This window comes from Dromiciops gliroides, chromosome 4, assembly GCF_019393635.1.
Source record: "Dromiciops gliroides isolate mDroGli1 chromosome 4, mDroGli1.pri, whole genome shotgun sequence".
Taxonomy (NCBI): domain Eukaryota; kingdom Metazoa; phylum Chordata; class Mammalia; order Microbiotheria; family Microbiotheriidae; genus Dromiciops; species Dromiciops gliroides.
The window spans coordinates 488746935-488758823 of NC_057864.1; the positions used below are offsets into that span (position 1 = coordinate 488746935).

An 11889-nucleotide genomic window follows, 5' to 3' on the forward strand; every position below is an offset into this window, starting at 1 on the left:
GTGTGGTCACCTTAAATTAGAAGCTTTAGCACCAGTCTTTGGGCATTAATCATTTATTAAAGCATACCGGGTATTAGTAAAAACAGAACATGTGGAGTTAGGAGATCTGTCTACTCTGACTGCCCCTGCTGCCACAAGCCAGTTCCCAAATGAAAAGGCTGATTCTCAGTGCATTCCAGTAGAAGTTTCCTGCAGGACCAGAAGAGGGGCGTTCCCCACACACAACTCCAAGCTAATTGGCTGGTCCATTTATTGACATGACTTACAGGTGGTCTATGAATAGACGTAACTTCCAGATGCCAGGCAACTTCTGGACACTAGTCATATGCTTTGTTACCGGTGGCATCACCCTGGTTCTCACAATGTCTTTATCAGCAGGGGGGGCACCCTGATTCTCACACCATCTTTATTCTTCTACAGCTTTTTCTCATAACCTTTCTGGCTTCTTACATCTTCCAAATTCCCGAATCAAGGTCTCCTGGTGACTTGTAACTCATCTTTATTTTATGTAGTAAGATTCAATAAATCTCTTTGTCAAGTATAAATCCATACCTGTTCTTACATATTTGTCTATAGTCTCCAAACAGTTATTTGATTTGTAATGTTGCCATTTATAAACTTTAAACTGCCCAAACAGTTACAAAATAAATGTATTGATGGACCACAATGCCAAGAACCCATCATTACCTCAGTCATTGTCCTGTCTACACTTCAGAGCAATTCTCTCTGTTTCTCATAACAATGTATATCTCTCCTTAATACTTTATTTGAAAGTATTCAGTTTTTTACAAGTTGATTGTCAATTTTCCTTAAAAATATGCTTTTTTTCTGCTGCTTTCTAACAGCAAAATTGTTCAAATATGAAGGGGGGAAGTACTTTAGATGAGTTTAACCCAAACTCTGGAATCCAGTGGTCATTGAAGATACCAACTATATGAACCTCCTAAATTTTCAAATACTCCACAGTGGTTTTCTCTGTTCCCAAAAGGCCTCCTTTACTTAGCATTCAGGTCTTGCTCCTAAGAGTTTGCCAGAGTTTCTGAGGAAGTGTCTTAGTTTCTGCAGTGCCTTCACTGCGGCCTGCCTCAGGTTGCTGTTCCCTACAATCAGAATGATGGAGTGGGTCAAAGGGTAAACAGCCATGATTATCATTGCCAACTTTGCACCCAGCTTGCTGTTGAACACAGAGAAGCTTACAGCTGCTATGATGGTAGCCACATGGTATAGTAGAAAGAAGAAAAGGTAGGAGATCATGAATTTCATGGCCTTCACGTGGGCCTCTGTGCTGGGGTCTCTGGAGCTTGTGATATGGAGCTGTCTCTGCTGGGTGTGCCTCCATAGTGATAGGACTAACAGGAAACAACAGACCAGACATAGAGTGAAAGGAGGGAGGCTCCCTATATAGAAAAATACTAGGGAAAAAATGAAGTAGGTACCACTTACTTGAGTCTTTCCCGTCATGTTTGCTTTCTTTCTTAGATCAAAGTAAATGGAAGGTATTTTCTTGGTTGGTGGAAGGCAAATGACCAAAAAAATGATCAAGCATCCCATCAGCACCCTAAGGATCACCTTGTCAACCCTCCATTTCAGCCAGAGGAAGACAGGGTGGGAGAAGTTGGCAATCTTCAGGAATAAGAAGACATTGAGGCAGGCATCAAGCCAGGCATTTGACAGACTACATAGATGCCATAAGGTATTCATGAATCTTATTTTATTCCCTATGTTTTCATCAAAATTGAAATCTAGTGCAATAATGATAATTGCTATCATCCACAGAAGAATGATCCTGGATATGGCCAAGCCTGTGATGATGAAATCCATTGTAGACACTCTCCTAATCTTGGCCCAATTTATGAAGTTCACTAGTCCAATGAAAACATTGACCAAAACCCCAATAAAGAATTCTCCAGATACCACAATGTCACAGATAATTTCCATGACATTTGACATGGCTACAGAGAGAAAATGCTACCTCTCTAATATTGCTCTTGTTGAATGAATTTCCAGTCAAGTGGAACCGATTGAAAAAACAATTTTGTTTACAATCTTAATTGTGTTCTCCTTTGTTGTTTAGAAGGTGCTGATACTGCCATGGGATGAGAATACAGCTATCTTTCAGACAACCATCACCCTTCTTAGTTCAACTTAATATTTTAGCTCAGACTCTGAGAGTGTCCTCTTAGAATGACTAGATGGTAAATTTCCATGGTTCTTCTAATTGATGGATGGAATTGCTATTTGTTTAGATGCAAATGAAATATAGTTCCCCTTTCATTGATTTGCACTTTTTTCCTCAGCCTAATTTGCCTTGAAAAGAGTTGTCAGTAACCATCTAGAACTTGAAGAATGTAGAAAAAATAAATCAAGCCATGTAGAGATGGATTATTGCAATATTTCTCACCACAACCTTTTCTGAGAATTATCCAGGTTATGAGGAAAGGGGACATGAGTTTGAAAAACAATTTTGAGATTTACCACTATGTGAGCACCAACAAATTATTTAAGCAAATAATTAATTCTAACATTTTAGCAAAGTGTTTGGCACATAGTAGGCATTTAATAAATGCATAACTGATGTGACAAACTCTCTAGAAATTAGATCCTTCATTAATGTTAATGATCATAGGGGCAGCTAGGTGGCACAGTGGATAAAGCCCTGACTCTGGATTCAGGAGTACCTGAGTTCAAATCCGGCTTAGACACTTGACACTTACTAGCTGTGTGACCCTGGGCAAGTCACTTAACCCCCATTGCCCCACAAAAAAAATATTAATGATCAGAGCTTATCAAAACTGGTCATCTCTGTTCTTAAGTCTTTCAAAGTATTTTGTCTGATTTTAGCATGGAAAGGAGGACATTTTTTGGTAGAGAACCTTTATAGTGTTGTTTGATGCTCCTAAATCAAATGGTTTTTTGAAGTCTTGCACATGGTCAGTGATTAATTAATTGAAGTGAAATGAATGATGAAGCAATTAATTGACTTCTATTTTCTTTTTATTATTTCTATTTTCGTATTGTAAATTTGACCGACATCAAGAAGCATGATTTTTATGTATACAAAGAACATGAAATGGGTTTGTATATGAATCTTTAATCTATATGTCTTTAGTAGAGTTAGAGTATTTTATAGCATATATAGAGTATTTTTATAGCATATATTAAACTTAACATGATATTCCCAACATTTGCCTGCTTGCCTGCCCCGTTCTGAAGTACCTTGTTTTCTTTGATATATTTTTTTTTTGGCAGGGCAATAAAGGTTAAGTAACATTTTTTTGGTTTGTTTGGTTTTTTTCAGGGCAATGAGGGTTAAGTGAATTGTCCAGGGTCACATAGCTAGTAAGGGTCAAGTGATTGAGGCCAGATTTGAACTCAGGTCCTCCTGAATCCAGGGTCGGTGCTTTATCCACTTTGCCACCTAGCTGCCCCCGATGATTAAGTAAGTTGCCCAGGGACACACAGCTAGTAAGTGTCAAGTGACTAAGGCCAGGTTTGAACTCAGGTCCTCCTGAATCCAGGGCCAATGCTTTATCCACTGTACCACCTAGCCGCCCCTTCTTTTGATATAATTTTAAATTTTTTCATTGACTTTTTTTCCTTTTAGAGGTCAGAAGGTATAATTATTAGAATCCCTTCCTATAACTGCCCCCCCCAATAAAGCTTCTCCTAGAAAAAAAGGAAAGCCCCCAATTTGAACAAATAAGTATAGTCAAACTTCCTGCCAAGATGATAGTTTAAACTGGAGTTAGATTTTCCAGGTCCCACATACCTACTCTAGGAAGACCCTGAAATTCACTTCAGACCAAAGAATGATCAAAAATCCAATTAAAATTAAAGTAAATGAAACTTTTCATCACAAACTATGCAAAAAATCAGGCAAAAACCATAGGCAATTGGAGAAGGGGCCCATAAAGCAAAAAGATTGTCAATGTGACCAAAAATGGGACAATTGTAACTGACAAGGAACTGTGTTCTGAGGCAACAAGATGGGGGGAAAGAGATTCTCCTGAGCAACCTCCAAGGTGATCAGAAACTCACAAAGTGGGCACCTTGGAAGTGCCAGTGACCTGTGTGTATCAGTGAACAAACTGAGAATGGCTAGGCCCAGGACTTCTGAAGTCCTAAAGATTAAGCATTCTAAACCTCAAAGGGTCTGGTCCCAGGAGACAGAGACCACTGCAGGAAGCCAGGTGGGCGGGTCCAGAGCAGGCAGGACAGGCTATTCTACCCCAAAGTGAATGAGAGGAGGGAGGCACAAAGCCTGATTGGAGAATTAAGCTAAAGAGCAGAATAAAGCAATGAAAACACCAACCAGAGTCCAAAGTAATGAGAAATCTCATTCCATAACAACTGCAAGGAAAGACTCAAGGAAACAAATAAGTTTTTCCACAAGGACCATGTTAGTAACCGGAAAAATAAAGCAAGAGACTTAAGTGATGAATTGAGAGCTCGTTAGGAGAGAATTAGAAAGAGAATCCACAGTTTAGAAGAGAAAGTGGTAAGCCTCACGCAAGAAATGGAATCCCTGTGAAGTGGAAGAGGCCATACAGACATCAGTGACTCCAAGAAATATCAAGAAAGATGAAAACAAACCCAAAAATGATTGAAAAAAAACAGAAGAAAATGTAAGATATCTGACTTAAAACAACTGACCTAGCAAACGGGCCAAAGAAAGATAAATTCAGAAAAAGAACTGACTGAAAGTCATTATTTCTGTTTCCTTCAACTGCAGTCTACCTCAAGAAATCAAAATGAAAATTGGCCAGATCTGTTAGAACCAGAGGGAGCAGCTAGGTGGCACAGTGAATAGAGTGCCAACCCTGCAGTCAGGAAGATATCCTCCTGAGTTCAAATCTAGCCTGAGACACCTACTAGCTGGGTTTTTCTTGGCAAGTCATTTCACCCTGTTTGCCTCAGTTTCTTCATATGTAAAATGAGTTGGAGAAGGACTTGACAAACTACTTCATCATCTTTGCCAAAAAGACCCCAAATGGGGTCACAAAGAGTTGGACATAACCGAAAAATGACTGAACCACAAATAACATTAGAACCAGAGGGAAAAGTAGAGGTAGAATCTACCAATTACTACTTGAAAGGAACCCCCAAAAGAAAAATTCCAAGAATACCAAAGCCAAAATCCTGATATTGTAAGCATCAAGGGGGAAAAAAAACAGTTCATATACCAAAGAAATATTGTCAAGTGTTGTCAAGTTCTCACAGGACTAGAAGCTTCTACTTAAAATTATAGTTCTTGAAATACAATATACTAAAAAGCAAATTAAGATATAAACTTATAACCAAAATGACTTTTCTTCATAGCTAAGTATAATTTTACAAGAAGAAAATAGACTTTCAGTGAAATGGAGGTTTTCTAAATATTTATGATGGAAAAAACAGAGATGAGTAGGAACTTTGAAGTACAAACACAGGAATTTACCAAAACCTAAAAAGGTAAATTTATTTAAGCATTTACAATGAGCTGTATGATGATATGTGATTTTAACAGGCAGAAAAGAAACAAGCATCTCTTTATAATCTTACTGTTTTTAAAGGGTATGGAGGGAATTAAATAGGGAAAACTGGCTCTGTTTCTATTCTGAGGATTTGAAGAAGAAAAATGGAAAGGGGTCAAGTAAAAAGAGGAATATACTAGCAGAGGAAAAAGGAAGAAGAATATTGAACTTGCTATTTCTCATTGAGAAGCATGAAAAGAATATACAAAGATTGAGAAATCCATCTGATGAATAGTGGGCATCAGAGGAACTGCGCTCTTACCTGATATGGTCCAAGAAGGATTGAACATACATACACACACACACACTCTCTCTCTCTCTCTCTCACACACACACACATTTTAGTGTAGACATATTTCCATAGTCACAAGCAAAATAAAATTTCCTGATGCTGAAATGGAAATTGAAAGGGGGCCAAAGAAAGTAAAACATCGATGGAGCATCCATTGATGGGGGAATGACTTAATAAATTATGGTCTGCGAATGTAATGGAATATTATTGCCATTTAAGAAGTGATGAAAGATAAGATTTTAAAGAATTACAGGTTGCACGATTTGGCACCAAGTAAAGTGAGAACAATTAATACAAGGACAATTGCACTGTGAAGAAAAGACAAAAACTACTTTGAAAGAGTCTAGAACTCTGATCAAAGTGATGATCAACTTTGACTCCAGAGGAAGTATAATGATGCATTTTACCCACCTCCGGATGGATTAAAGGTCCATTAAGACCTACAGTTTGGGACGTGGTCAATGTGTCAATTTGGTTTTACTCAACTATGCTTATTTGACAAGTTTTTTCTTTCTTTCAGTGGATTGACAGGGGAAATCAGGTGGGATATTTAGTAATAGTGATGAAAGATATGGTCATTTTTAACATTTTAAATTATGAACAGAAGAGAATGGAAGAAGTTCAGAAGGAGGAACAGATGACTATGGTTTTGAAAGTAATGTATAGAATTTATTCTATATTTATTAAAGTGAAGTGGTAAGACATGAAGATTCACACTTTCATATTAGAATATTTTTGTGTTCTGTTTGTATGGAAAATTTTTTTAGTGTTTAGCCACTGAATAAAAAAATTAACTTAGAAACACATTGTCAAGCAAAACAATAAACACATAAGTCAAATTTGAAAATGTATCTATATTCTTTTTTATTTCATCCATCTTCTAGATGTGGGATCAGTTGTTACATTAGTCATCTCTATGAAATCCTTCACAATTGTTTTCTTTTACAGTATTTCACTACTGGCCTAAATTTTTCTCCTTATTTCATTCTGTGTCTGCTGACTTATTCTGCACATTTCATTCTGCATTACATCAGGTAAATAGGTTTTTCTGAACCCTTCCTTTTTTTTACCATTTCTCTTATCACAGTTGTGGTCCATTGTGTTCAGATATAAAAATTTGTTCACCCATTCTCAACTGATGGACATGTATTTTGTTCTTTCCTATAACAAAAAGTGCTGCTAAAATATTTATGTCTATTTAGATCCTTTCTCTCTTCCTTTGATTTCTTTGGAGTATAGACATAATAATGGTATCACCAGGTCAAAGGGCAAGCACAGTTTAGTGACTTTTTAAGTATAGTTCCAAATGGCATTCCAAAACAGTGGATCTGTTCATAACTCCACCCACAGTGCATTAGTGCCCCTGTCTTCCCTTATCCCCTGCAACAATTATAATTTTCATTTCTTGCCATCTTTGCCAATCTGGTAGATGTGAGGTACATTGTCAGTGAAAATTCTTACATATTTTGTTAAAATTTCTCTGTTGAGAATGGTTCTTTCTCTTATTTCTTTCATCAATCTCCTATATATTCTGGATATAGGTTCTTTATCAGAGGAATATTTTTGGAAAAACTTTTCCCACATTTAACTCTTTCACTAATGGATCTAACTATGTTAATGTTGTTGAGGGATACTTCTCTATTGCTTATTTAATTTTCTGTTATGGTTGTCTATGATTTGCTTGATCAAAATCACTTCCTTTAGCTATATACATGAATGATATCTTCTTTGTTCTTCTATTTGTGTTTAATGATCTAACCTGTTCAATCCAGTTCATGTTTCCATTTGACATTCCTGTGACACATGGCATTAGATCCTTGCATAAATCTAATTTCTGAAAGATTGTTTTCCAATTTTTCAAGCAGATTTTTTGTTGACTACAAATTCCTTACCCGAGTAGTTTTTGTCCTTGGATTCATGAAAAATCATTTTACCACATTCATTTGTTTCAGCACTTAATTTACCTAATCTAGTCTACTGATCAATCAACTTTTCCATTTTTTAAACAATACAATAATTTCAATGATTCCTGCTTTGTAGTATGGCTTGATATCTGAAAATTCCTTGCTCCGATTACTTTTTTTAATGTCACCTTGAAAATTTGACCTTTTGGTTCTTCAGAGGAAATTTTGTCACAGTTTTTCTTGCCAAATAAAGTAACCATTTGATAGGTAACTGATATGATTGAATAAATAAATGAATTCAGACAATATTTTCTCTTTCTACTCCTCTGTCTTCCTCTCTTCACCAAACCCAAACTTTTGTCTCATGGTTTTTTGTTTTTGTTTTTGTTTTTGCATGGGGCAATAAGGGTTAAGTGACTTCCCCAGGGTCACACAGCTAGTAAGTGTCAAGTGTCTGAGGCTGGATTTGAACTCAGATCCTCCTGAATCCAGGGCCAGTGCTTTACCCACTATGCCACCTAGCTGCCCCCCGTCTCATGTTTTACACTTTATTTTTCTCTTTTTCTTTTCTCCTTTATAATGGATTATCTAAAGCTGAAGTTTATTTTACTTTTGATTCTTCCCTCACCAACTCTTCTTTTTCTCTTAATGTCTCTTCTCCCATACTCTTAATCCCACATATTTCTCTGTTGGATTTAATGTATCTTTCACCAAAGTTTTTGTATGTTTAAATTGCTTATATGTCTGTTTTCAAAACTCCTTTGTTCAATCCATCATAATTCTCCCTCTTTCCTCAATTACTCCACTCAAGGTATGAGTCATATTAATGAAATTCCCTTCCCCAACCTGTCCTCCACATTCGTATTTCTCCAACACCCCAACCTGTGACATAGTGAACTCTACCCCTTCTTGCTCAATTTGCCACCAGTATATTCTTCTCCTTCCCTACTTTTTCCTCCTCTCAAGTCATTTGGATACTATCTTTGATATCTCTTATGAAAAGTTATCATGGATTTCACAAAGCTCTTCAAAATGATTTGATGAAGGAAGGATGTATCACAGCTACTTGCTTTTGTTCCATGTAGATCACCTCTGGAATCTAGTCAATAAACATATATTAGGCATCTACTATGTTCCAGGAACTGTGATAAGTGCTAGGGATAAGGAGAAAAGCAAAATACAGTCACCACCCTCAAGGAGCTCACAATCTAAAAGGTGAAAACAACACATAAAAAGTAGCTTTAAAAGTGGGGGGAAGGAAGAGAGAGTACACTGAGGGGAAATCTTGATGAAGTCCTACAGTTGACTGGGAAACGTTGAAGTGGTTACTGTAGGCTCCCTCCTTAAATAAAGAATCTAGAATGAACTGTTTTATATTAACACCTCTACCATCTTCTCCCATCATAAGGAGGGAGAGACCCCCAGGGGCAGTGTATAGGGAGGAGGAGCTTCAGAGTTTGTGTGAACTTTTAGAAAGATGAGTTTCTGGAGACAGTGGTAAAGTCCAGGAGAGTATGCAGGTGGGAAATTATGAGGTCCTTGCCTGAAGCCCTTTCTTAAATTGAAGATCTAAGGGGGTCTTTTCAACGTCTACCCTTTTCCCTACACTCCATAAAGCCCTCTTGGAGCTATTTTCATAGATTCTTCATCTTATCTCTATCTGCTTTCAGCCTCATTTCACAATAAAATTTCTTCTTTCTCTAAAAATACCCTTATACATGATATGTTTACCTTCATCAAATTTCTGAACATATATATGTGTGTGTGTGTGTTTACCATCTGAAAGATGTTTTTATATCTTTTGCACAAGGAAAAGATGAGATAGATTATCAGAAGCTTTGATAAAAACAAGTTATATTATTTCAATAGCACAATTAAATTGTTTGTAATTGTCTGAATTACCAGACACAAGGATGAGCCATTAACAGCTCAAAGTCAACTTGGAAGGTGAGCTTCACCAATGTGCTTCAGGGATGGGTGCCTGTACATAAGGTAACTAATGTTTTTATTGGTGACTTTGAAAGAGAAATGTGTCCTTCTTATAAAATGTATCAATGAAACATTGATGGGAAGCATCATTTGCATAGTGAATGACAGAGTTGCAACCCCAAAAGTTCATGAGCTGACAGAATATTGAGAGAAATCAAATGAGGGACTTTCTTAGAGATAAGTTCAAATTCATACTTGAATTCAAAACTTTAACTTGATAAGTACAATATTATGGAATCATAGAAAATGGGTTGTACTAAAAATAAGACCTGTGGGCTTTCATGGATTGAAAGATCAATAGATATCAATTGTATTATATGGAAGTCAAAACTTCTAATATGTTCTGGAACTGCATTTACAGAGCCATAGATTCCAGGAAAAAGTAAAAGATCTTCCTCTGCCCAGTCCATACATCTGTAGTCTCATATTCAAAAATCAGTACAAAAAGTTAGGAAAGACTGAAGAGAAGGCATTTGAAGGAAAACAATCAGAAGGGTATGGAAACCATGACTAATTATATGTAGAGTTGCAGGATTTCTTATGGTAAGGATGTAAATTATTGGAAAAAATAAATGTGTTAGAAACAACAAAGAGCTCCTCTCTTAAGGCCCTAATTGACACCCCTAAATAATTCCTACTTAACAGCTCTCTACCAACCATGACCATGCCATAATCCATAAAGGAGCACTTTACCCCCAAGCTCCTAGCACAGGGAGGTCACTTTTGAGATTGTTGAATCAAAGAAAACTTAAAAGTAACATCAAATTGCAGGAAACATGAGTCAATAGTCTTTATCAAGTTCTCTTAGAAGTACTAATGAAAGGCAATAAAGAGTGGAGCCCAACCCCATGGTTGCACCAACATAGATCCAGCCCTAGGCTGGCCACCCATACCTGGGCTGAGCTGACACAGATCCAGTCCCAGGCTGTCTGCCCACACCTGGGTCACACTGACACAGATCCAGCCCCAGGCAGGTCGCATCAGAGAAATTAACCCTAGAGCCTCTGAATCAGCTACAGCACCAGTATCTTCTGGAACTAAGCTCATGGTCTGGTGAGAGGGTTGAGCAGTTGACCAGGGGAGACTACAGGGGTCTCTTCTGGAGCTGAGGTGGAATTCAATTGTTCTACCCTAGCTGCTGGGAACCAGAAACTAATCTTGAGTGGTGGTGGCCCAGGTGGGGGAGGGGCACAAGCTTGCCAGAGCTATCAACTCAGAAGAACAAAATTTTGTTTCCTAGTTGAAGAGCAAGTAGACTTGGGGTTATTTAAAGACCAGAGCAAAGGCCAGGCCAGTGAAGAACTTGCCAATCCATAAATTATACTACCTTGGACCCCCTGAAACTTGCGACAGTGCAGCCTGGAAGCAGTGCCCCACTTTAAGAAGGAGTTAAAAGTCAAGAAATAGGCAGGCAAGATGAGAAGTGAGAAAAAGTTGCAGGCCATAGAAAGTTTCTTTGGTGACAAAGAGGATTGAGGTACACCATCATAAGAGGATAGCAATGTCACAGCTCCTACATCCAAAGCTTCCGAGAAAAATGTGAATTGATTTCAGGCCGTAGAATTGCTCAAAAAGGATTTTGAAGATAAAGTAAGAGAGGTAGAGGAAAAAATTAGAGTGATGCAGGAAAGTCATGAAAAAACAGTAAACAACTTGAGAAGCCAAATGTAAAGACTCTGAAGAAAACAATTGCCATGCGGGGAAGTGGGAGGGGAAGGGGATAAAGGGGGAGGGGTGAAGAAAGGGAAGGCAGATTGGGGGAGGGACAATCAGAAGCAAAACACTTTTGAGGAGGGATTGGGTAAAAGAAGATAGAAAATGGAGTGAATGTCATGGGGAGCCAATAGGATGGATGGAAACACAGTTAAAAATAGTAACTGGAGAAACAATTTGAAGCAGAGGCAAGAACAGTGTAAGATGAGAATGAAGATGATGATAGTACTTTGCCGGGCTGTTATGAAGAAAATCGTTTGTCAGGTAGAAGGTACTATATAGATGTTGGCTATTATGGTTGTTACCATAATCAACCTCATGGGTGTTGTGTAAGGAAATCTCCCTTTAAAGTACTATATAAATCTAGTTTACCACAAAAAAAAGATGAAAAGGATGCTATCTGAAAAACCTGAAAAAGCTTACATGAACTGAAGCAAAGTGAAATGTACTGTATACAAAATAACAGCAATATTATAGG

At 37.6% G+C, this 11889-nt stretch overlaps 1 protein-coding gene across 1 annotated transcript; it reads right to left on the minus strand.

The window, feature by feature from the left end:
- Positions 1 to 999: 999 nt before the first annotated feature.
- On the minus strand, positions 1000 to 1938 carry LOC122755339 (taste receptor type 2 member 7-like). Its single transcript, XM_044003650.1, has one exon. The coding sequence runs from the start codon at positions 1936 to 1938 to the stop codon at positions 1000 to 1002; it is 939 nt and encodes a 312-aa protein (XP_043859585.1).
- Positions 1939 to 11889: the final 9951 nt, after the last annotated feature.

Excerpts from the sequence above, each read along its gene's own strand:
- LOC122755339 (XM_044003650.1), bottom strand. The coding sequence starts at position 1,938 with ATGGAAATTATCTGTGACATTGTGGTATCTGGAGAATTCTTTATTGGG.